This window comes from Lepus europaeus, chromosome 7, assembly GCF_033115175.1.
Source record: "Lepus europaeus isolate LE1 chromosome 7, mLepTim1.pri, whole genome shotgun sequence".
NCBI classification, from domain to species: domain Eukaryota; kingdom Metazoa; phylum Chordata; class Mammalia; order Lagomorpha; family Leporidae; genus Lepus; species Lepus europaeus.
The window spans coordinates 5,116,237-5,141,126 of record NC_084833.1 but is presented as its reverse complement, the minus strand read 5'-3'; the positions used below and the strand labels follow the sequence as shown (position 1 = coordinate 5,141,126).

The following is a 24,890-nucleotide window of genomic DNA, read 5'->3' as shown; positions in this document are numbered from 1 at the left end:
AGGTTTAGAAATACATACATTTGTTGTTCCAACAAAATAGCCCTCTTGTACTGGAAGAAAACTTACTCCTTTCCCAAGGTTTTATCTGTTTTGAAGAGGGGAAGCAAATTTTTAAGGGAAAAATCTACAATTTGCAAGGCTTTTTCCTCCTTACCTCATGAAAGTTATTTTGTCATCAAAACTGCTATTCAATAGTCACCAATCACTAGCCACATGTGGCTAATTATAACTAAACTAAAAACTCAGTTTCTCCGATGTACCAGCTATGTAGTCAGCATGTGGCTAGTGGCTGCATACTGGACAGTGCAGACAGAGAACACCTCCATTATCACTGGTTTTCTTGGTAGTAATGATGGACCGTGCACACCAGTCACAAGGAAGCTTTCCTTTGTGCAGAACAGTAAGCATCCTGCCTTCCTGGGGCACTGTTGAAGCCCACACGGGCCTTCGTGCACTCTCGCACTTGTGAGTGCGGGGAAGGCTAACCTCTGTAGAATGTCATATCCTCGGTGCTTCCCTCCCTCCACCTTCAAAACAACGAGGCAAGAATTTTCTCCAGTTGTCAGGACTGTTTTAGGTGTAAAATATGCGGGGAAAGTGCTGTGTAAGCACAAGTAAAATTTCACATTTAGTCAGAATTTGAATGTCACTGTTTCCAGAAGTGACAATAAATCTTAAGTAGGGTTGAGTCCATCATAAGCTTGTTTAGTGGGTGTATAAACTGATAAATGTCCATTAAGTCTTAATGAAAAAATTACAGCACACACATTGCAATGTTGCTTCTGATCAGTAATTTTCTGCCCAAAGTATTATGACAATTCCCTTCTTTTGATCTATCATAAATACTTTACTCAAAGTGTAATCCTACCAGAATATCAACATCTCGGAAAGAGAGATCTCTTTGAATAACTTGGAAGCAAATTTAAATGAACTACATTTTCAAAATTAAAAAAGGAAAAATATGTATAAAAAGGAGACATATTTATATCGACCCAGGAAGCTCTGAAGTCAAATTGAGTCAACCCGACAGGTCTTTGGAGGTCTTCTGGCTCAGCGTGCTGCTGCATGGGTTCCTTTGGGGGCCTACGGTCTTTGACTACTAATGTGTTTTTCACGATTATAGCTAACTTCACTATCTATCACTGAGTCCGTATTACCCACCTCACTAAATCCTTCTCCAGCTAAATTTCAAAGACTCATTCATTTGACTTTTATAGTTTGAGCACAACTAGGAAAGAATCATAAGATACTAGTGGTAAATGACAGTCACACAAACACAAAGACACTTAAGTGTTAGAAACGTTTATTTGTCAAAAAATAAAAAAAAGGGGGAGGAGTGGAATAAAACAAGTCTAAATTTCAGCTAATACTGTACCACGATCACAAGTCAGACATTAAAAAAAAAAAAAAAAAAAAAACCAAAACAAACAAAACAACAAAACCCCCAATGGTCCTAGCAATTCTGAAAGATTAGCTTCAGTGTTAGAGTCCAGAGCTAACAGAGAAGAATAAAAGGCTGCTTGCCACTACATGGTAATTTTAAAGGGAGAGGAGATGCTGGAGGTAGGCAGGGAGAAGGGTTCAACTCCTAGGGAAAGCCAGATAAGAAGGGTTCCACTGTACAGGAAAAAGGGGATGCCAGCATATTCCTTACCTAGGGCTGCTCAGAGGCTGAGAATAAGGAACAGAGTGAAAGGCTACAGAGACAAGTATCAGGAGGAAAGAAAAGTCAACTTAGAAGAATTAAATTAAGAAAGAAAACATAGTTGGTCACAAACTCCTTTGTTTACTGAAACATGAAGCAATGGAAACATCCCGGCAAAGGGGACCGCGCGGAGCAAGTTCTCATATATGACCGCAGCCCGAGGGTTCAGTCCGCAATTATCCTACCTGAAAGAGAGCACAACACAAGAGGCTTACACAATGCCTGGAGAGCAGCTTGGGTCCGAGTACAAGGGCCCTGGTCCCGTCCTGTATTCCAGGGGGAAGAAAAAGAACAAAACAAAATGAAGTCAGACCGGATCAAACTTACATCCCACGTAACTACCTAGGAGTCTACTAATAGATATACATAGGAATCTGCATCTAGCACAAGATGCAGTCTAGCTGGAAGCCTGCTGTGTTAGTGACAAGTACGTCATTCTCATTTTCTTATTCATCTTGTAGGCAAGATGACCTCTATGACAGAGCTAATGTCGGTGCAACAAAGGGTATACATATATTATCCAAAACAACAGTTTAATTTTGGGGTTCAGGAAAGCAGATGCTGAGATCACAAATAAGGCCAATTGTACTATTCTGAACGTGTTTCATAGTAAACAAACTTTGAGAAACAACAGTGTAGAGAATAGGGTGTGGAGGAGCAAACTGGTCATTGCACACATCTACATGTCACGGTGTCAGGTTAGAGCCACAGTTCTAGTACTCCTAACCAACCAAATCTCCCTTGCCAAATCAAAGGAGGAATCATTCCCAGAATTCTCTAATTCTTCCATTGATGATGGGAACTCCAGACACCAATGGCTGGGGGGAAAATAAAAGTTAACTCACACCAAGTTCCTCTACTTATTACAGACAAAGGGCCAAATCTTGGTCTTGATCTGTGCCAATCGACTTCAAAAGTTGTGACGTTCTTGGATCAGTTCTGCTAGGGTGAGACCCGAATTTGGCTCCCCAACAGTTCTGGAGTATTTCATCCTGGCAGCCTCATTACCATCAGGCTCCTGGGACTGCAACCAACTCAGGGTTATTCAGTCCATTTGAGGTTCACACCTGGAAGGTAAGTTTCTTTAAAAGTCATCACTAAAAAGAGGTTAGTTGAACAACCACTGCTCGCAGTCAGTCAAAATTTACTTTTCAAATGCCCAGCCATACCCTTTAAAGACCAAAACATACTTAACTCTGAAACATTTGAGAGAAATAAAAGTTATCTGGCAGACTGACACCATCTTACTTCAGAGGTGTTTTCCACCTCACGATAGTTCAGCTGTAAAAATTAGTAGCAAACACTACAGGCTGAGAGATTATCTACATCATATACGAACATATACTGCTACACAATGGCCTCAGGAGATCCCAAGTCTTGCTAACTTGGCCATACAGGATATAAATTATCACAGCTTCATGCCGTATTTACTTCCTACTTCACATAAAGACCAAATTCCTATAGCTTTGTCCTCTTCCATACATAATACCAGTTAGGAACACTGGGAACCCCGTGGTAACTCAGTTCAACTTTGCTACTGGGACTCTTAATTCAAATGATGTTCAAGGTACAGGGAAAACGTCAGAATATAAGATTCTCAAGATACCATTTCCACTTGGAAGAAAAGATTTATTCATCTCTAGGTATTCCTAATTATTACTGCCATTCTAACACTTTCGGTACACATTTCCTAAAGTAGGAGACATTAAATTTTGAGTCGCCACCTATGGGATTTTTATACACAGAAAATTTACCAGTTGAATTCCTTACATGTTTCTTTAAAAAATTGCTAGAAGAATGGGAAGTGCCAGGCTCTCAATGATGGGCATCACAGGCTACTTGCAGCTAAGGGTTTCAGTGACTGAGTAGAGCAAGGTGCTTGCATTGCTAGCAGGAAAAGGACTGCATGGGCAGAACATTCAGCTTCTAGGCAACTAAACACTCCACATTTACAGGCCTTATCTGCCTTCTACATATTACCAAAAGTTTCCTTTTAATACAGGCTAATGGCCCAATGTAAGGTTTTCTGGTCCACCAGAAGCCTAATGTTGTAATGCTCACTGTGGCATTCATTTCTATTGAACCGGAGCCTAACACATAGTGACTTGCAGTGCTAAGTGCAGGGTTTTGGAATCAGGTCTGAGCTTGAGTTTTGGATCTACCTCTAGAAGGCTTAATTCCCTTCTTTTTAAAAGGAGAAAGTATCAGGCTGTCTAGATCAGGAATGGCCTAGTACAAGGCCCACAGAATCATATGGTCTGGCCCTGCCAAGGAAATCACAGGTGGGCCTTGCAATCCCATCCATCTACAGCAGGCTAATTTTCACACTGACCTGGCCCTCGGCAGAAAAAAAGGGTTTTCCACCCTGGGGATGAACCAGACGCTCACAAAAATGTTTCTTTCCTTAAATGCTTTTCTGTACCCCAAGTCTGCTTACAACTGATTAAAGAGTATTCTAATACACCAAGTTTGTTGAGTCACACATGAAAATCTGAGTAGGCCAAATGAAGCTCTGGCCTAAGCCTGGGCAACAGTAAGGACTAACATGGACAGAATGCCGCCCAGCAGCAGATGGCTCTGGCCTCCTCTACTAAGTATGGGTCTCACTTAAGGGAACTAATGGAATGTCTTAACCACACCCAGCCAGCTCTCACCTCCAGTTTTTAAAAGGCTGAGTACCGTGCTCGGTCCACATACTGCTCCCGCTCATACCGGGCCATGTCATACAGAGAATTCCGTGCAGCTGCTGAAGCCTGAGACAGCTCGCTCTCTGGCCCATAACCGTAGCCCTCTCCAACTGTGGGGAGCACAGCTGCAGCACGACGCAGTGGGCTTCTGTCCCTTCCGTAGTAGGAGGAAGAGGTGGCAGCGGCAGCAGCCATAGCAGCCGAGGTGGCGGCAGCGCCAGAGTTCTGCAGTAGGTGTCTGTCATAGGGGTCGACAGAAGTGGAGTTGAGGTGACTGGTAACTCCCGTACTCTGGACCTGAGGCAGGTGGGACATGGTTTGCTCTGCGTAGTTGTATGCGGAAGCTGCGGCAGCTGCTGCCACTGCCTCATAAGAGCGGACTCGGTAGCGCTTATAGTAGTCCAGTGCTCCATAGGCGTCGTTGTAATACATGGATTCCCCATAACCCATGGTGTAAGGGGTGCGCACTGCTCCATACTGTTCATTGTACTGCTCAGTGAAGTCTGCCACGCGGCCTGTACGGTCTACTGGACACTCTTTGGACCAGTGCCCCTCTTTCCCGCACCGATAGCAGCCGCTCTGGTCTCCCATCCCGGGCGCAGTCCTAAGCCGGCTGGTGGACAACTGCACGTGCATTCGCTTGCCTTGAGGAAACAAATAGAAGATTTATTAGACTTCACTGACATTCACTATCCTCCCCAAAATGAAAATGAACTAGTTGGTCTTACACATACACTCACTCCTTTTAACCTCTCCCACCCCCACAATGTAAGCAATCCCTTCTCCAAAATGTAGTTGAAATTTTAATACAGACGAGAGCTAGACAACTTAAGTCCCCAGAGACCTGTCAATACTTTGATTGCACAGAGACCAGACTCCTTCCTGCTTCTCGCTGCACAATTTTCCCTTTTCCCTCCAAACACAGAAACAAAAGGTTTCCTTTTCTCACTGCTAAGACTATTGTTAATTCCAAAAATTCAAAACCTGCCAGTACTTCCAAATCAAATATGCAACCAAACAGTTCGGCCAGATTTGGAAGGCATCTTACCCACCTCTCTTGATTTACTCAGAACCACGGAGGACGTGAGCATTAACTGAAGCTTAAAAACCACAGTAATCTTCTGTCCATCTTGTTTTCTCCAGCAATTTTTGCAGTGTCACCAAAAGGCTCTCTGTCAGTACATAGGTCATACTTGGCTCCTCCTCTGCTTCATCTCCAGTGCCTCTGGGAGCTGTTAAGATCCTCCTGATTTCAGCCCTACTCCTACTTTCTCTACAAGGATGTCTCCATCCCTACTGTGGCGGAAAAAACCCACTTGACCAAGATCACTCAATAAGAAATTAGCAAGATCTTAAACGGTACTGGTTTCTTAAGGACAATGTGTTTCCATGTAAGAGAAGGTCAGCGTTGCCACGTAGTTTACGATTCTGTATAGTGGATTATCTACTTGTTAGAAGAAAAAAGTGGCATAAACCTAAAGACTTCTGGGCACCCATACAAAATAACCCACATCCATACTTAGTACTTCCAGGAAACGACCAGTACTGAGGAACAGCTAAGACAAGAACCATTTTTGCTCATAGCTTGTATACCATCAAACCCACTGACTCATTGATCAAAGCATCCAGTCTCTCTCTTTGACAGGCAGAGTAGACAGTGAAAGAAAGGTCTTCCTTCCATTGGTTCACCCCGTAAATGGCCGCTACGGCTGGAGTGCTGCGCCAATCCAAAGCCAGGAGCCAGGTACTTCCTCCCAGTCCCCATGCGGGTGCAGGGCCCAAGTACTCAGGCCATTCTCCACTGCCTTCCCAGGCCACTGCAGAGAGCTGGACTGGAAGAGGAGCAACCAGGACAGAACTAGTGCCCCAACTGGGACTAGAACCTGGGGTGCCGGCGCCACAGGCGGAGGATTAGCCTAGTGAACTGTGGCGCCAGCTAGCATCCAGTCTCTTAAAAGTAGTTTAAGAAAAGTAGTATCTCTGGCAGTAATTTAGTCCCAAACAGCCTATGTCTTCGGAGAGCAAGTCAATGTATTTCAAATTGTAGCCAAAAGGCAGCTAGTACAGATGTAGAGAACAAAGGCTTCTTGTCACTCTCTGGAGGGCTGCTCTGAACAGACTCCCCCTCTGTGATCAGCAAGTTGCTCTCTTCTTGACAGACCTGTCCTGGATGCAGCTGTGTGATAGGAGGCCTCATGGTCCACTATCCTGTTGGAAACAGCCCAATTCAGGATGGCAGGCAGAACAGTGAGGTTAGTGCAGTAGTATCACTTCAGTCAAACTCAGTTGTGTGGGATGTCCAAGATTCTGATCACCCCAGTTTCTAGTACTGGCTACCTCCAACCTAAAGCCTATTATTTTATAAAAATAAAGATGCTCAGGCTTTTGACCTCCAGTAGCTACTACACAAGCAGCATCCATCAGCAGAAGTGACAGAATACAAATGGCAATAATTTTAGGAAGTATCATTTCAAACATCCCACTGTTTTCAGATGTAAAAACTCCCATCATAATTCTTAGACATTATTAAGGGTGTTTTGGCCCTAATTTATATCTCAAATGTTAAGTTTCCTATAATTTAGAGGATTACAAGTTACTTGGCTTTCAAACATGCACAGTATCATTATAGGCTGCGTGAGACACAAACTGTTCTAATTCTGAAGTCAGAGAACTACGCCAATTCTGAAACACAGCCAGTCCACAGACCCAGAAGTAACACTTTTAAGGGAAAAAAATTAAACTTGTACTCTTTTTGTGATTTTACACTGATGTTTCTCTTATACATCCAATCTTCATTTCTACTTTTCTTTTTTTCAAAGGTGGTTATTATTAAGTCTGTAAACACCTGTGGCAAAATCCACTTCTGTAGTTGTGAAAAGGATGCTAGTAAAAAATTTTACCTAGAACTGAAAGATCTGTAATAGAAAAGACTTTTTCTTTTTTTAAAGGCTTTTAAGCAAAGGTCTAATAAATAATTAAAATATCCTGCAATTCTCTATTACCGTCAGCAATAGAGCAGAGAGAGTTACTACACTTGGACAGGCCACAAGCTTAAAGACTCAGATCTCCAAAGGGTACTAAAATCTGCTACCACCGTTTTCCAAAACCAGCCCAACAGACGTATTTTTTTAAAAACTAAATGGAGAAGAGTATTAAGATGTTGACATGTGGAAAACTTGGGGTCCTAATTTCTGAGCTCCTATCATGTGCCGGATTCCAGAGAAGAGTAGGGATGCTATAGCTGACACACAACACATAGTGCTCTGGCTTAATGCTTGTCTACAAATATGAGAGAAAAAATGAGACACACAAAATCTGACTCTCAATTCAGCTGCCTGACTGGCGTACTTGAAAACTTTAGGGTCTTCTAAGGCAAAGTGAGTGCTAACTAGATAGCAGCTCCGTTCTCTGATGCTTGCTTTTAGAAGTCAGACCATGCAGAAGCCTAAACAGCGGCCACAAACATAAATAATGGTTCAAAAGATGACCTAAGTGGCACTTGCAAGAGATCACTCCTCATTAGATGACTGAAATGGATTTAAATCTGTCAAACTGGCATTTAGAATTCTGTAAAACTGAACCTTACTACCCAACACTAAGCATTCTCCTGTCATCTGGGGGGAAAAAACAAAACCAAAACAGAGGTAGTTATACAAATGTCTGTATGTAAAACTCAGAGTAGAATGCTCCCTCCAGAGGAGCCAGGGAAAGAACATGAAAACTAAACAAAGGACTTTTCTTTTTCAATCCACTCACTTCCCAATGAAGATATGACATTTTAAAAAATCTCATGGATCCACTGCATTATTCAGATATCCACATCTTAATTACACCTGCTTTATAAGGGTATTAAAACACATACTCACCCTAAGCCAGATCTCCAATTAGCTGATCTCCCTTATACATATTTTTATCTCTTTTATTCAACTGCATATTAAAAAGGTAAGGGCATGTAAAATCTGCAGTTTTTGCTCATTTTATATAAAAAACCCATGACATGTAAACAAAGCTTACCTATCAGTTTAGATAACTTTCTAAACACACTTAGAAACACGGTTGCAGCAATGCACCTTTCATCACCCAGTGCTTTTACTGTGAAAACTTTCAACTCTTACCTCATGCCAGCCTCACTACCATCCTGTGAGGCAGGTATGGCAGGAATCATTAACTCTATTTTGTACATGGAGAAAACGAAGGACAGCGAGCTTAAACTCTTGTCCGATGTCAAGTAGCAGGCACCTGAAACTTTTGCCCTGTGCGGGGAACATCACCTGCGAAATCATTTGGTCTGGCCCTGTCAAGGCAACCATAGGCGGGACTCAAAATTCAATTAATCTCTGGCAGGCTAATTTTTAAGCTGATAATTTTGTATGGCTTGTGAATGATGTTGTAAATATCCAAACGGCCTTTGGCCCTAAAAGATTCCCCACCCTTGCTTTAAAGAGTACCTAAAGGCCAAGCAGCCAAGCAGCGTGGGGAGTAACCGGCTGAAGCTAGAGACACCTAATGGTGCTCCAAACTTTCTTACCTTTTTCTGGTCAATGTTTCCTTTCCTCTCATTTTCCCATTCTGTTTTTGAGGCTTAGCAGAGGACCCTTAATTGCTTACCTAGTCACATGTGGCCAGTGGCTGCCTAATTAGCATGGTTCTCCAGTCTTGAGACACCCTCGTCTGCTATTAACACCACCACACGTACCTCTACTATCAGCGGCACACACAATACCGTATTCTCTATGATGCCCTAACTGGAATCTCCGCGTTAGTAGGGCCATGGTTCTCATGACACCTGGCTTTCTCTGAGACTGCCTTTCTTCCCCTCAGGGTAACAGCACGTGGAGAACAATCCGTGGCACGCTTTCTGGCTCTGTCTGCGGTCCACAGATTGAACAAATGTGAGCACCTAAAAGATCTCCCCACCCGCTCAATTCAGACTCACCACCCAGATGTACAATACAGGGCTACTCTCCTTTTCCTCTTTCCCATGGCTACCCATCACGGAAGGCCATAAAGAGTATAAATCCTAAGCATTTAAACCCTCGAACAATAAGACTTCCTGGTCGTAACGGAAACAGGTAAGCCTTCATCCTTTAAGCTTCCAACAGCACTCAATCAATGAAGCCATAGGATACAGTAATTTCTGATGCTGTCTAGTTGTTAAGGAACCTCTTAGCAAACTCAGAAAGAGGAAGTCGGCTGTTCCTGCCTGTCTTGAGCTAGACCCCACTCAGCTCTCTCCCCAGGCCCCAGGGTGTTCACCTTGGAACTCTGTGTTATCGAGGCCCCTGATGGCCTCCACCGCGTCCTCCGCCCGCTCCATGTGCACGAAGGCATAATCTTTGACGATGTCGCACTCGATGACAGGCCCGTACTCCTCAAACTTGGCCCGCAGCTCCTGGTTGGTGCAGGTGGGGCTGATGTTGCCCACGTGCAGCTTGGTTGAAGCCTTGCTCTTATTCTTGCTGGCTTCCACGTTGATGTTCACGCCGTGGAGCTTGTAGTGGTGCAGGTTGCGGATGGCATCCTCGGCCGCCGTCTTGTCCTCTATGTGCACAAAGCCGTAGTTCTTAATGATGTCGCACTCCAGCACCTTCCCGTACTGCTCGAACAGCGAGCGGATCTCCTGCTCGGTGGCCTCCCGGGGCAGGTTTCCGATGAACAGCTTCACCATCGTGACGAGAGCCTGGCAGGGAAGACAGGGCCGGGGCGGAAGCGCAGCGCGGTTTAACCCACGACGTTGCGGGTGCCGTCCAGCCGGTCACACGGAGTTCCCTCCGCAGAGGCGCACGGTTTGTCTAAGGAGCCGCGTGCGCCGCGCAGCCCGCCCTCGCGGCGGGTCGGGGCGCCCAGGACGCGGGGCGGCGGGGTCGCGTCCCCACAGGGAGGGAAAGTCCGGGCGGAAGGCCGGAGGCCGCTCAGGGGCCCGGAGGGAAACCCGGCGCCTCTCCTCCGCGGGGGCCGCCCTCCCGGCACCTACGAACACGAGGCCCCCGGGCCCCAAGCCCGAGCTCCTTCACCCCAACAAAGACTCGCCCCGACCCCTGCCCCGCCCCTCCGGCGCGCGGCCCCGCCTCCTCCGTGGTCTCCCCGGCCCTCCCGCCGCAAGATGGGGAGCCAGCCCGGCCCCATCCCCGTCCGCGAGGGGCCCGGCGGCCCCAGGCTCCCCACACCCCCACCGGCCCCTCGCCTACCTCCGGGTGGCGGCGGCGGCGGCGGCGGCTCCCGCGTCAGAGAGAACCTTACAAAATGGCGACGGCCGCTCGAGCCTCGGCGCGACCGGGCCCTTTCTCGCGCGCCAGCTCACGCACGCGCGAGTGCGCGCTGCCGCCGTCGCCTGCGCCTCGCGGGAGCCGGGCAGCCAATCCCGCGGCCTCAGACGGACGACCGCGCCGTGCTGGGGCGGGGCCAGCGGCGGGCGCTGCTGCGGAGCGGCGGTCCGCCCGCCCCCGGCCGCAGCTGGCCAATCAGCACTCCGGAAGAGGGTTGGCAATCACGCGTCAGGAGGGCTCGGGACGCAACCACTGCCTGGGTGGAGTCGGGAGCTCGGGGGAGTCGCGGAGCATCACAATGGAACGTGCTACTGGGCGGCCGGAGGGGGGGCTGACGACAAAGGCTGGCTCCGCGGGCTGCCCGGAGCGGCGTGGCCTGCGGCCCCGTGGACAGCCGGCGCACCGCTTTGTGGCGGACCTCGCCCCGCCGTGGTAGCCTGATTTGCGTGTTTCCTCGCAGGGGTGTTGTGCGGGGAGCCGAGGAGCGGGCCGGCGGCCTCGGGGCGCAGTGTGAGCCGGCCCGTGTGCGCTGCGTCCCCCGGGGGCACTGGCCAGGGCCCGGCATGGACGGGGCCTCCTCTCCGGCCCGTGTGCGCTGCGTCCCCCGGGGACCCTGGCCAGGGCCCGGCAAGGACGGGGCCTCCTCTCCGGCCCGTGTGCGCTGCGTTCCCCGGGGACCCTGGCCAGGGCCCGGCAAGGACGGGGCCTCCTCTCCGGCCCGTGTGCGCTGCGTCCCCCGGGGACCCTGGCCAGGGCCCGGCATGGACGGGGCCTCCTCTCCGGCCCGTGTGCGCTGCGTCCCCCGGGGACCCTGGCCAGGGCCCGGCATGGACGGGGCCTCCTCTCCGGCCCGTGTGCGCTGCGTCCCCCGGGGACCCTGGCCAGGGCCCAGCAAGGACGGGGCCTCCTCTCAGGCCCGTGTGCGCTGCGTCCCCCGGGGACCCTGGCCAGGGCCCGGCATGGACGGGGCCTCCTCTCCGGCCCGAGACGCCGCCTGGTGCCGGGGCGAAGCTCCAGAGGACTGACCTCCGCCCCGGCGCCGCACAGCCTGCATGTCTTCTTTATTGATTTGAAGGAGTTAGAGGGAGAGGCCCTCCGTCCGCTGGTTCAATCCCCAGATGGGGCTGTGCGGGCGCTGCGGGCGGCCCCTGCCCTCCTGCTCCCCCGCTCTCGTTCCCCCCCTCGCAGGCCGGTTTCGGATGAGTTGAATGTGGAATCGTCTTGTGCTCTTTTTGATGCACGTTTTTTCCTATTCTTAAAAAAATTTATTGTGGAACTTTCCAGAAAGGCACGCCGGGGAGAGGCTGATGCTGCGCTGCGTGGGCCCTCCCCAGCTCGACGGTGTGTCTGACAGCCACGTGCTGCCGATGTTCGGTCAGGCCCCTTTCCTTTTTCGCTCAAGTATTTTAGAGCAATCTCAGCCCTAACTGTTTCCCCTGGAGTACTCCACGTTTCTAACTTAAAACACCCATGCTAATGTCATTGAGTTTTTGCGCTCAAAGTTCCCCTAGGTTGTCACAAATGTCTCTTCACTGTAGGTTTCTCCTCCCTCCTTCTTTTAAAGATTTATTTATTTGAAAGGCAGAGTTGGGGGGGGAGGGGGGAGGAGGGAGAGGGGAGAGGGAGATCTTCCCAGTGCTGGTTCACTCCCCAAATGGCTGCACCAGCCATTGCCAGGCCAAGTTGAAGCCAGAGCTTCTTCCAGTCTCCCACGTGGGTGCAGGGGCCCAAGCCCTCGGGCCATCCTCCACTGCGTTCCCAGGCCACAGCAGGGAGCTGGATCAGAAGAGGAGCAGCCGGCACTGGAACCCATTGTGCCACAAAGCCAGGGCCTACAGCTGGTTTCTTCTCATCTGTCCCCAGATAAGGCCTGCCTGTTGTACATTTGTATAAACTGTAAGTGTGCAGTGCTGTGTTTGTAGCTCATTGCTTCGTACTCTTGTCACTAAGTGCTAGGTGACATCTAACTCCGTGGGGGCGCCTGCAGAGCTTACTTAGCTGTCTCTGGGTATAGGAGACTAATTCCCCATCATTGAAATCATGAACACAGTTGAAGTTAACATCCTTCTGTGTGTGCCCTAGCTCTGAGAGTTTGGGGGGACATAGCACCAGGGTGACACGGCGAGGTTACTGGTCACTGGCCTCTATGGTGTTAAGTTGTCCTCTGGAGACAGCTGTGCCGGCTGCCCCCCCTGCAGCAGATGAGGGGCCAAGCTTTGGTGTTACCTGGTTTTGTTTGCTTGTCTACTAGGCACAAAGGGATATTTCACGGTTGCTTTGACCTACCCATCTGGTTAGGAATGATTTTAAGCATCTCTTTTAAAAAGTTATTTATTTGAAAGGCAGAATAATGGAAGGATCTTCCATCCATTGGTTCACTTCCCAAACGGCCACACACAGCCAGGGCTCGGCCAGGTTGAAACCTGGAGCCAGGGACTCCATCCAGGTCTCCCACATGCGTGGCACGTGGGTGATCTTCCACGGCCTTCCCGGCAGTACTTAGGACAACGCCGGATTGGAAGCAGAACAGCTGAGACTTGAACCCGTGCTCCGCTACGGATGCAAGTGTAGCAGGCGGAGGCTTAACCCACTGCCCACAAGCTCAGCCCTAAGCATCTCCTCTTGCTGCTTTTTTTTTTTGGGGGGGGGGGTTACTCTTGCAGACTTCCTGTTTATCTTTTTCAGGATGAAGTCTCCTTTTGTTGCCTTTAGGACTTCCCTGTACGGTGGAGGTATTGAGCTCCTGTTGGCTTCAAATCTCTTCTCTCACCCCCCAGTTAACTCTGCTGTTCTCACTGAGCGGAATTCCTTTTGAGATGCAATTGATCTTTGGGTGGTTGGCGTTGACTCCTCCGGGGGATAGTCTACATCTTCTTCCACTAACATTACAGTCTTACCTCATCTAGGCCTGTAATCCATTTAGAGCACTACTGTCCAACAGAAATAGAAGTCACCTATGAGGGGACTTCAGAAAGTTTGTGGAGAGATTAAAAGACAATTCTATCCTGCTACCAAAAAAAAAAAAAAGGTAAAATCCATGCACAATTTTTTTCACCAGTGTGTGCTTCGTGAACTTGTTGAAGACGCCTCATATGTTATTTAAATTTATCCAAGACATGCATTCAAAAAGTAAAACAAAAATTGGGGCCGGCGCCTTGGCTCACTTGGCTAATCCTCCGCCTGTGGCGCCGGCATCCCATATAGGCGCCAGGTTCTAGTCCCAGTTACTCCTCTCCCAGTCCAGCTCTCTGCTGTGGCCCGGGAGGGCAGTGGAGGATGGCCCAAGTGCTTGGGCCCTGCACCCACATGGGAGACCAGGGGGAATCACCTGGCTCCTGGCTTCGGATCGGCATAGCTCCAGCCATGCCGGCCATTTTGGGGGTGAACCAACAGAAGGAAGACCTTTCTCTCTGTCTCTCTCTCTGTCTAACTATCTGTCAAATAAATAAATTTTTTAAAAAAGGGCCGGTGCCGTGGCTTAACAGGCTAATCCTCCGCCTTGCGGTGCCGGCACACTGGGTTCTAGTCCCGGTTGGGGCGCCAGATTCTATCCCGGTTGCCCCTCTTCCAGGCCAGCTCTCTGCTGTGGCCCGGGAGTGCAGTGGAGGATGGCCCAAGTCCTTGGGCCCTGCACCCGCATGGGAGACCAGGAGAAGCACCTGGCTCCTGGCTTCGGATCAGCGCGGTGCGCCGGCCTCAGCGGCCATTGGAGGGTGAACCAACGGCAAAAAGGAAGACCTTTCTCTCTGTCTCTCTCTCTCTCACTATCCACTCTGCCTGTCAAAAAAAAAAAAAAAAAAAGAAATTAATTCACTTTAATAATGTTGTTGCTTTGACACATAAATCGGTATAAAAACTAAGATATTAAAGTTCTTTTTTCCTCTGAACTTCTCAAAATCTGCTTATGTTATCCTTGTAGCACATCAGTTTGGCCCGGCCCCTTGTCAAGTGCTCAGTGGCCACATGTGGCCTGTGGCTGCCGCACCGACTGGCAGGTGGAGAGTCCCCCGCAGGGTGACAGGCAGTACAAGGTCGCCTGCCGCCCCTCACCGCTCCGTGCAGCCTCCCACCTCTCCTGGTAGAAGACTTCTGTGTTCTACCCACAGCTGACGCTGTCTCCCCAGACTCAATCCCCGATCCTGGCGAATCCTCTCGGACGCCCTGTCCTCTTGGAATCCCACCGTGGCTCCAGCTGCCCGTGTATGCAGGTGGTGCTCAGACCACATCATCAGCAGGAGGCGGTCCTACCTGCACCACTAAAATCACCACTCAGTGGCGTCTCTGCCCCAGGCACGTTTTCTCCTGAAACTTCCAATTATGGCTTCGCCCCCAGCCCCCCGTCTTGCCCCGTGGAGTACCGACCCCGGATTCCTGAGCTCGCCCCACGCGCGCTCTTGCAGAAAAGACAGGCGTCTGCAGTGCCGACCTGTGTTTCCCTTTGGCCCCACGGCACACTGTTCCAGTGTATCATCCCCATTTACGGCGGGACATGGACGCCAGTGCGCCAGAGCTCGTGTGTGGAGCCGTTCTGGGCCGTGCCGTGCCAGTCCTGGGCCGGCGTGTCGGCTCTGTCAGGACGGAGGGTAATCAGGGCCCTTGGCCACTCATGCTCAACATGGAGCTGTCTTCCTGCAAAGATGGCTGTCTGTGCCGGGAACACAAGGCACGGACAAAGCTTTTCCTGACGGCGACCACCAAGGCGTGCTTCAGGTCGCCCAGGAACCCCCAGGCGCCAAGTCCGCGGACAGGGAGGGGCTCCCCGCCCCTCGGTCTAGAACATGTACGTGACCCTGCGCCCAAGGGCACTGCAGAAAGCTCCGGGGAGATGGAAGTAAATGATAAATTTATTTTGCTGCAAAAATTTGGAAATTCATGTATCAGTTTTTCATATTACACATTTTTCCGTGACCTTTTGGGAGAACACTCCTATTTACACGCTTCGGGTACACCTCGCGGCTTCCGTCGTCAGTGGGTTGGGACCCTGCCCCTTTCATCCCTGCGTGAGCCCGCTCCCTCCAGTCTGTCCGGGAGGAGACAGAAAGTGGGTCCACGAGCTGAACGCTCCCTGCGCGGGGGCGGGGGCGGGGGCGGGGGCGGGGGCGGGGTCGAGAGAAGCCTGAGAGCGCGCAGCTGCTGCCGCTCACCGTGAACGCCGCTGCTGAGCTTCATCCATCCCAGGGTGAGCGGCTTGAGAGGGGGGTTTGGCACTGGTCACCCCAGCAAGTGGGAGGTCGTTACGGTGGGGAGGTGAGACCGAGACAGGGAGGCTGTCAGAGTCTGGGGCAGGGTGCAAAGCCAGCACACAGGAGCCGGGGCCACAGCGAGGGGCCTGGGCCGGGGCAGGCCAGCACACAGGAGACCGGGCCACACGGAGGGGCCTGGGCCGGGGCAGAGCCAGCACACAGGAGACCGGGCCACACGGAGGGGCCTGGGCCAGGGCAGAGCCAGCACACAGGAGCCTGGGGCCACACGGAGGGGCCTGGGCCGGGGCAGAGCCAGCACACAGGAGACCGGGCCACAGCGAGGGGCCTGGGCCGGGGCAGGCCAGCACACAGGAGCCTGGGGCCACACGGAGGGGCCTGGGCCGGGGCAGGCCAGCACACAGGAGACCGGGCCACACGGAGGGGCCTGGGCCGGGGCAGGCCAGCACACAGGAGCCGGGGCCACAGCGAGGGGCCTGGGCCGGGGCAGAGCCAGCACACAGGAGCCGGGGCCACAGCGAGGGGCCTGGGCCAGGGCAGAGCCAGCACACAGGAGCCCGGGCCACACGGAGGGGCCTGGGCCGGGCACACAGGAGCCGGGGCCACAGCGAGGGGCCTGGGCCGGGGCAGAGGGGCTGCGGTCAGGAAAGCAAAGACACCCGGAAGCAGCAGAAGCGGCTGAGCTGTTTAATCCCCTCCTCGGCCAGACTCAAGGCTGCGGTTGTCCCTGAACAGCTCATCCTGCAGGCCACTGTCAGCAGCCAGACACGGAGTGGCCACTAGAGTCCGAGGGGGAGGGGAGGGAAGGGGCGCGCCTTGACGCCTCTGGCTCTGTCACCTGGGACTCCCGCCCCCAGGTCCTGCTTCAGCTCTGGGAGGTTCCTGGCCAGTCCCCAGGGGCAGGGAGCCAGGTGGCGGATGGCTTGCCGGAGCTGTGGTGGGAGAACGGTGGCGAGGCCGGGGCGCACGGCCCCCTGCCTCGTGGCCTACGTCATCCGCATGGCAGCGGGGGTGGAGGCATAAGGTGGGGCCGGAGGGAAGAGGGGCGAGCGGGAGGGAGGACTGGGGGTTGCCTGGGTCCCACCACCAGTCTGGAGTCAAACAGCAGAAGAGGAGGGTTGCTCCTGGGAACACGGGCTTGTCCCAAGTGACAGTCCCTGGTGATGGGCTGGCCTTGGCAACAGACCCTAGCAGCAGGCAGTTGTCCTGACGAGAGGGCGGTCCCTGTCGACAGTCCTGGCAGTTTCCTGAACACAGAGTGGGGAGCCGGCCTGGCCGGATCTTGCCTGCCCTCAGCTACTTGTTCTTCTTGAAGAAGCTGAAGCGCTTCTCTCGCTCTCGTTCTCGGCCATCCTTGCCGCGCAGCACGACGGGCCCCTCGGCCCCGGCCGGGGACACGGGGGGCATGGTCATGGCCCGGGTCATGCCTCGAGTGCCGCTGGGCGCTGCTGGCTCCTCCGGCTCTCCAGAGGCCGAGGAGGCGGCGGCAATGGCCGCGTTCACCACGCGCAGCCACGAGCTCATCTCCGCCTGCAGGGGACGCACAGGCAGCAGGTCAGCTCCAAGGACACGGCGCTGGGGCAGCAGGCAGGGTCAAGGGAGGAGGAGGGGAAGGAAGCAAGCCGGTTTGACCCCTGGCACACAGGGAGCGTGCTTTGGTGCGACCGTCACGGCTGCCCAGTTGGCATACCGTGGGCTGTTGGGCTGCACGGGGCACGCAGCCCAAGACGAGAGAGAGGCAAGGAAAGGAAGCTGCCCCTGGAGACGGGCCCGGGGAGACGGGGAGAGGGGGCGAGGAGGGGACAGCTCACCTCATCCTTGGCCTGGAATAAATACTCTTTTCCATCCTGTAAGCTGTTGGGAGAGAGAAGCCACAGGGCAGAGCTGAGATGCAGTGCTGGTGAGAGCCCCGGCCGCGAGCCCTCAGCCAGATCAGACACGTTTCGCACATTCTTCAGATTCCCAGGCAGCAACTGTGCAGAAGCCAGTGCTTTCCGATTGGCTGCAGAGGGCCTGGGTGAGCTCACTTCATCCCAGGCCTCGCCGCCTGCTCGGCCACTTGCCGGCAGGCAGGGGCAGGCCCGGGGCGGGAGGCAAGGGCGTGCCGGGACCAGGCCCTGGAGGACTTCTCAGCCTGAACCCTACTTCCCCGGCCCCCCTCACTGTAGGACACAGGCAGACTCGCTGCCCGCCCCGCCCCGTGGCCCTGCTCAGTGCCCGGCTGGTGACGGCGCTCCTGGCTGGGCCGAGCCCACGGTCCACCTGGCGTCCCTCCCGACTTCCCCGTCCATCCCCGGAACGCCAGCCCCTGCTCCTACCCCAGCTTGAAGACATGCTTGCGCTTCCGATAGTCAAAGGCCACGCTGCCCTGGGCCCTGGCCAGGCTGACGGGCACTTCCCCGTGGTATGGCACTCCCGCACCGGCCGCCTTCGCGTCCTTGTAGAAGCCCAGGCTCCTGCGCCGCAGGACACAGTACACATTCTGCCAGGACCTGGGAAGCACATGGCGAACCCCATGAGGACTCGGCGCGGCCAGTCCCCTGGGGCTCCCTTGGGCATCCTAGGGCTTCCGGCTCCACCTGCCGTCTCCAGGCCCCCCATCTGGTCCTCAGCCCTGCCTCTCCCCCAGAGGACACCCCGAGAGGCCCCAGGCCCGGCGTGGTACCTGTTGGCCGCCTTCTTGCCGAAGGCCTCCATCTCCTGCTTGCGACACAGCATGCCTTCCATCTGCTCCTGGGCTGAGAGCTCCGGGCCGCGAGCCGGCAGGGTGGCTGCCTGTGCGGACTCTGACGACCTGCTCTGGGGCAGTGTGGGCGCGGCCGGGCCGCGGGGCCGGGCCTGCTGCTCTCCCTGCAGCCCGTTGACTTCATCCCCTGCACCAGCCCCCTGGGAGGGAAAAGCTGCGTGAGCCTCCGAGGACGCCGCGGGAGGTGCCTGGCCACGGTGCCCGGAGGCGCCACCGCCTAGAGCCGTTCCGCCCTCGGCCTCTGCCCGCTCTCCTCCCAGGCCTTGCACGCCCCGCTGTGTCCCTGCATCTCCCAGTCGGCAACACCGCACCTCCAGGGACACTCCCAGGGCCTTCCGGGAAGCTGCCCGGCTCCAGTCTGCTGTGCCAACAGGGCTGCGAGGACAGGGGCCGTGAGCAGTGTGCCTGGGGCCGGGGCGCCAACGGGGCACTCGGAGGCCGCGGGGGCTACCTGTGAGGCTTCGGCGTCTGTGCAGACCCCATTCACGCTGGGCGCCGGTGTGGATGCTGGCAGCCGCGGCTGGGCCCTGGAATGGCCGAACGTGACACCTGAGCGTTAGTCTCCGGTTTGCGCGGGCTCGGCCGCCGCCTCCTCTCCCGGGAGCCCCAGCTCTCACCGGTCCCAGGCAGCGTCGGCAGCCGTCTGGCCGTCCCCCAGGCTCCCGGTGGGCAGACCTGTCGGGTGCTCGGCGGCGGGGGGCTGCTTCCGCCGTGCCTCCTCCTCCTGCTTCCTCTTCTCTCGCTCCTCCAGCTGTCAAAGAACGCCTGACTTCAGAGACCAGGGGAGTGCCTCGGCCCGGCCAGCGCCACGGGGAGTGGAGAGGGGAGCAGGTGGGGTGTTTTAGCGTGGCCCAGGGAGACGGTGGCTCCTAACGGGGGCGCCCTCGGCTCACGGCTGGGGGGCCGCTGCAGCAGGGTGACAAGGGAGCACAGGCCTGAGCCCGGGGGCCCAGCCCTCACCGCAGTGAGCTTCTCCAGCGCGCTGAAGCGCTCCTCCCAGGCCACCGCCGACTTCTGGAAGGCTTCGTGCCGCTTGATGAGGCTCTCGACCTCGTCGACCGTACAGCCCAGCTCCGCGCTCCGCACCAGGGGCTCCTGGCTGCACAGCCAGGCCTCTGCCATCCCCGCGTCTCTCCCAAACATGAGCACCTCCAGAACTGCCAGGATCGGGGTCAATAGGGAGACAGCAGGTCAGTGTGGGGCTGGGAGCTGTGGCAGCCTTCGGAACAGGGCACAGAGAGCCACCACCCCCGAGCGGCACCAGGGAGTGCTGCCGGAGAGCCCCGAGCAGCGCCAGGGAGTGCCGCCAGAGAGCACCGAGCGGCGCCAGGGAGTGCCGAGGGAGAGCCCCAAGCAGCGCCAGGGAGTGCCGAGGGAGAGCCCCGAGCAGCGCCAGGGGGTGCTGCCAGAGAGCACCTCGAGTTGCACGCCCAGGGCTCCTGGTCTCACTTCCTGTGGAAGCCACAGGACGCGAGACCCCCAGCGCTTCGGGGCCTGTGTCCCCAAGCAGCTCACCGAGCTGAAGCCAGTCCATCTTCTCCTGCCACTTGTCAGCTGTCTCCTGGCGCCGGGCCTGCAGCTGGGACAGCTTCTCTGAGATCTGAGGGACAGAGAGGCAGGTTGGCACCCAGTGGGGCCCGTCCGGGGTCCCCAGGGGTTCCTCTGAGGGTGCCAGTGGTTTCTGGTAGCACAGCAGTTCTGGGGGTAGGATGGGACGGGGGATCCCTGAACAGTGCTGGGGACATGGAGTCAAAGGTCTGCAAAGCAAAGAACAAGACGAAGCAGCCGGCACGGAGCCCCCTGCTCCGCTCAGCTCGCCAGGCCTCACCCACCTCCTCGGCCGCGTAGTGGCTCCTGGCCAGGAGCTCCTGTCCCATGTCGATGCAGGATGAGAAGCGGTCGGCTCTGGCCTCTATCTCCGCCTTGATGCCTTGCTGGTTCTTGATAACCAGATCCGCGGAGGACACGTCCCTGGGGGCGGGGAGGGGGGTACAGACTCGGTACTGCCCACTGCTCCCAGCCCCATCCCAGCAGCCAGCCCACACAGTGCGTGGGCGCAGCGGGGGGTCCTCACCGGGGCCGCTCCTGGGCGTCCATCTGCAGGTTAACCCCATCCATCCAGAGCATCAGCTCCCGCACGGCCTTGAAGAAGCGGAACTTGTCGGTGGTGTCCAGCAGCAGCTGGCGGCGGGCGGCTGAGCTCCCCTGGAGCTGCGCCCAGGCCTCGGCCACCGCCTGCATGTGCCGGCCGATCTCCTCGGCTTTGTCTCCGGCGTAGGCTTTCTGCAGCCGGAGCCCGTCATCCTGCACCTGCTGCACCTGCGGGGCCGGGGTTGGGGTCAACAGACGGGAGGCCCTGTCCACTGCTCCCACCCGCTTCACCAGCCAGGGCAGGAGGAGGAACGGGGGATGGGGCAGGCTCCTCTGCCCTGTGTGTTTCATCAGGGGTCCTGGGTGTAGCCTAGGGGAGTGGGCTTTCAAAGGGCCGCTAGCCAGAGGCAAACGACACGTTCAGCCTGCACACAAGGCATCCAGGGCCGGAGGTCCGGGTTTCGCTGGCTGAAGCAGCAGCTACGCTCCTTTTGTGTGGGCCCAGAGCTCTAGCCCAGGTGGCACCGACAAGCAGAGTTCAGGAGAGCAGGCTCTGGCGGTCGGGACCACCCGGGCGGCTCACCACGAAGGTGAGACCGGGGTGGGCGGGTTCCCTGCCGACTTCCTCCCCAGTCCTGGGCTCAGCCCCCACTCCCAGGACTCTCGCCCCCCCCCCAAGGCCCCACCCACCGCACCGCCTCCCGCGGGGCCAGACCTGGGCGCTGAGGGCCTGGATGTCGTGCTCGTAGGCGCAGTGCCGGCGCTGCAGGGCTTCGGCCGCGTTGAGGTCGCGGCCAGTGCCGTCGGGCAGCTGCTGCTGCTTGTGCTGCACCCGCGCCAGGGCTTGGCGAGCCCCGTGCAGGAAGCGCTGCAGCTCGTAGGCAGCGGCCAGCACCTGACCGCGCGTGTCCAGCAGCTCGAGCAGGTCGGCCCAGGCCTCGTTCAGGCTGTCCTTCCACTCTGCCACGGTGGCCCGCGCCGCGTGGCCCCCGGCAATGAGCCCGTTGGCCAGCGTGTTGGCGCTGTCCACGCGCTCCTGGCCAATGGTGCTCGTGTCGCGGGAGAACTCGCGGAATTTGTCCCGGAGCATCTGGTGGGAGAGGCGGTTGCAAGGATAAAGGTGGGGCCCCCGCTGGGCGTGGCACCTGCCCGAGGGAGGGAGTCCCCTCCCACTGAAACCAGAACCCCCTTCCGTCCCCAGGGCCACATAGGCCAGAAGGGCTTTGTCACCAGGGCTGAGTTAGTAGTGACAGATACCACGGGGACACACCCCGAGAGACGCAGCAGGCAATTTCGTCAGCGCCAACGGTTTAGAGCTTGCACGGCTCAGACGGCTACGGCACTCGGGACACTCGGGACGTAACCTGAGACGGCCGTCACACCCTCGGCATGCCACTCACTGCGTGCCACTGTGGCACGTGACCCATTTGGTGCCGGCACCTCTAGCCCTCAGACAGGACGCCCTCATCAAAGCCTGCCACACTGACCACAGGCCCAAACCCCCAAGCTGGGGGTGGGAGTCGGGCTCGGCCTCCGTTGAGCCCCGCCAGCCCCGCCTGTGCTCAGCCTGGCCTGTGCTCCGGCCCGCACTCACGGTCACGTGCTCGTAGTCCTGGCCCAGCTCGTGGGAGGCCGCCACCACCTCCCGCTCCTGGATCCACTGCTCCAGGTCGTCCAGCTCGCGGCGCAGCTGGCACAGCCGCAGGTGCTCCTGCAGGCGCTGCCGCCGCTCGCCCGCCAGCTCCTTCAGGCTGGCGTACAGCTTGTCCACCTGGGCTTGGCGGATCGACAGCCGCGTGCTGCAGGGGAGCAGGGCGGGGGGGAACCATGGGGCTTAGGGGACATAGCTCTGACCCCAGCCTGTCCCTTTGGGGGCCCCCCAACTGTTTGCCAAGTCCCCGCTTCTCCAGCTTTCCAGACAATCACCGATCCCGTCCCACAGAGACACTGCGCCCTCTTTTGTTTGTGATTTTTAAAAATTTGAGAGGCAGAGAGAGAGAGTTAGCTCCCATCCGCTGGTTCACTTCCCCAGGGCCTGTAATGGCTAAGGCTGGGGCCAGTAACTCCCCTGAGGGTGTTAAGGAACCCAACCACTGAAGCCGCCCCCGTCCGTCGGCTCTATAGAGCGCGGGCACTCCCACGGGGACCAGCCCCTGCGCGGCCCGCGCGCGTGCTCACCTCTCAGGGTGGTCCTGGTCGATCATCTCTTGGCTGCTGGCTGCCAGCTGGTGGATGGTCTGGGCGTAGTCGGCCAGGGCTTGCTCCAGCACCTGATGCTTCTTGACCTCCGCTTGGGCGCTCGGCTCATCCTGGGGGCAGGGGCGGTGGGCGTCAGGGTGGGGTCCCGGAGCTAGGAAGGCCAGCCATTCAGCCCCCGGATGTGCCCGGCTCTCACCTTGGCTTTCTCCTGGCCCATCATGTGCAGCTCCTGCTCGCCCATCCAGGCCTCGGCCTCGGCGGCATCCCGGTAGAACTGCTGCGCCCGCAGGGCCTCCTCCAGCCGCGTTCCGCGGAGCTCCAGCTCGCGGCTCAGGCGCGTCCACATCTCCTGCAGCTCGGCCAGCTCGGGGCCTGCCGCCGCAGTGCCCAGAGCTCGCTGCCGCTCCGTCAGGTCAGCAATCCGCGGCTCGTGGCCCTGGATCTCCTTCTGCAGGGTCTGTCCCGGCCCCAGGAGAGCACAGCGCTATGAGGCTCGCTGGGCCCTGCGCCCCTCCAGATCGACTCCACACGGGGCCCTGCCTTCGCGCTCTTGCCCACGGGAGCCACGGGATGCCCCGGCCATCCACAAGCTCTCCTGGAGAGACTGCCCGCCCAGCACCAAGGGCCTGAGGCGCCCAGGTCTTCTAGACAAACGCCCGGGGCTGGGGAGGCCCTTGGGGGCTCTTCTTTACCTCACCTGGTTTTTCTTCATGAGGAGCTGGACGCTGGGCAGGTCTTTGCCGTGTTCCATGGAGCTCGCCATAGGGAGCCGCTCCGTCACCCACAACTGGGTGAGAAAGAGGGGGTCAGGGGAGGTGCAGAGGGCAGAGTCGGCAGCAGGGGCCGGACAGCGGGGACGCCTAGGCCTACAGGCGTGGACAGGGGCAGCCCCCGGTCTCCCTAGGGAGAGATTTTCAAAGCAAAAGGGAAGCGGGAACCGAGCGCCCCTGGCAGGGGCTGCAGGGACAGCTTGGCCCGGGTGCAGCCTGGACTCCGCCCCACCCGGGACTCACGATCTCGTCCTCCACGTCGCGGTGGAACTGGTGCTGCTCGCGAGAGGCCTGCAGGCGCCGGCAGCGTTCCCTCATGGGCTGGTACAGGGCCTTGAACTTCTCCTCCACGGCCCGGGAGGTCCTTTCCACCTCCCCTGCGCCCTGGTCTTCCTGGGCGAGCGCTTTGGCCTGGGCCTGGATCGCCTCCACCTCCTTCTCCCGCACGGCCATCTCCCGCTCCAGCATCTGCAAGCCCCCGGAGAAGGGTGTGTGTCAGCCATCGGACCCAGAGTCGCCCTGGGGCTAGAGCGAACCCTGCGTGGTTCTGATCCCCGGGGCTCACCGCGGGGACAGCGCCCCCTCATGGCCTGCGTCAGTGCGTCTCGGACCTGAACACACAAAAGTAACCCAGAGAGTGCGGTGACCATGCCAGTTTTCAATTCACGGGGTCTCAGTCCTGACTCTACCACAGCTCCGGGGCCATCACAACCCTATAAGCGTTTCTCCCCAGCTACCGCAGCCACGCGAGGCCACGTCGGCGGAGGGCCCGGCAACACATAGCAGAGGAAGGGGCCTCCAGGGTCCTGGCGGGCTTTCTTCTCGCTCCCACAGCACAGCTGCCCATTGGCTCTCGTCCCCTGGCAACTTCTTCCTGGCCGGCCTTGGCCTTGGCTTGCCAGCAGTAGACTTGCTTTGGCCCACGATGAAGCCAGCAGCTTTCTGGACTATTCAGGGGGCCTCGGCCTTCAACCCGAGGTCAGACACTCAGCCATCTCGTTCCTTCCTCGGGCCCTGGAGGCCGCGGCTGCTCCCTACGTCTGCTGGTCTGTGGGCCAGGGAGCAGCAAGTCCAGGCCCTGCCTGTTTCCGTAAATGAGCGGTTGCTGGGACACAGCCCCAGCCCTGTATGAACGTATTGTCCACGGCTGCTTTCACCTCAGGGACTGCGTGGGAGACTTACGACCCACAAAGCCCCAGACACGGCCGGTCTGGCCGCCCGAGAG

The 24,890-nt window shown here is 56.5% G+C and overlaps 2 protein-coding genes across 3 annotated transcripts in view; both read right to left on the bottom strand.

Annotated features, from left to right (window-relative positions):
• Positions 1-1,286: 1,286 nt before the first annotated feature.
• On the bottom strand, positions 1,287-10,681 carry LOC133762819 (RNA-binding protein 4B-like). Its single transcript, XM_062195775.1, is given in 5 exon segments — positions 1,287-1,890; positions 4,360-4,749; positions 4,751-5,036; positions 9,649-10,072; positions 10,581-10,681. Coding segments are annotated over 4 exon segments (1,092 nt in total). The 5' UTR covers positions 10,061-10,072; positions 10,581-10,681; the 3' UTR covers positions 1,287-1,886.
• Positions 10,682-16,089: 5,408 nt separating this feature from the next.
• Positions 16,090-24,890, bottom strand: part of SPTBN2 (spectrin beta, non-erythrocytic 2) — a 36,341-nt gene continuing 27,540 nt past the window's right edge. For both annotated transcript variants that reach the window (XM_062195773.1, XM_062195774.1), the window contains 16 exons: positions 23,909-24,133; positions 23,593-23,682; positions 23,092-23,352; positions 22,875-23,005; positions 22,291-22,495; positions 21,412-21,786; positions 20,680-20,924; positions 20,438-20,576; positions 20,121-20,205; positions 19,566-19,762; positions 19,223-19,356; positions 19,057-19,132; positions 18,525-18,745; positions 18,178-18,351; positions 17,671-17,713; positions 16,090-17,389 (listed from right to left, as the gene is read on the bottom strand). In XM_062195773.1, coding sequence (XP_062051757.1) covers positions 17,156-17,389; positions 17,671-17,713; positions 18,178-18,351; positions 18,525-18,745; positions 19,057-19,132; positions 19,223-19,356; positions 19,566-19,762; positions 20,121-20,205; positions 20,438-20,576; positions 20,680-20,924; positions 21,412-21,786; positions 22,291-22,495; positions 22,875-23,005; positions 23,092-23,352; positions 23,593-23,682; positions 23,909-24,133 — 2,835 coding nt within the window. In that variant the 3' untranslated portion in view covers positions 16,090-17,155. The remainder of the gene's footprint in view (positions 17,390-17,670; positions 17,714-18,177; positions 18,352-18,524; positions 18,746-19,056; positions 19,133-19,222; positions 19,357-19,565; positions 19,763-20,120; positions 20,206-20,437; positions 20,577-20,679; positions 20,925-21,411; positions 21,787-22,290; positions 22,496-22,874; positions 23,006-23,091; positions 23,353-23,592; positions 23,683-23,908; positions 24,134-24,890) is intronic.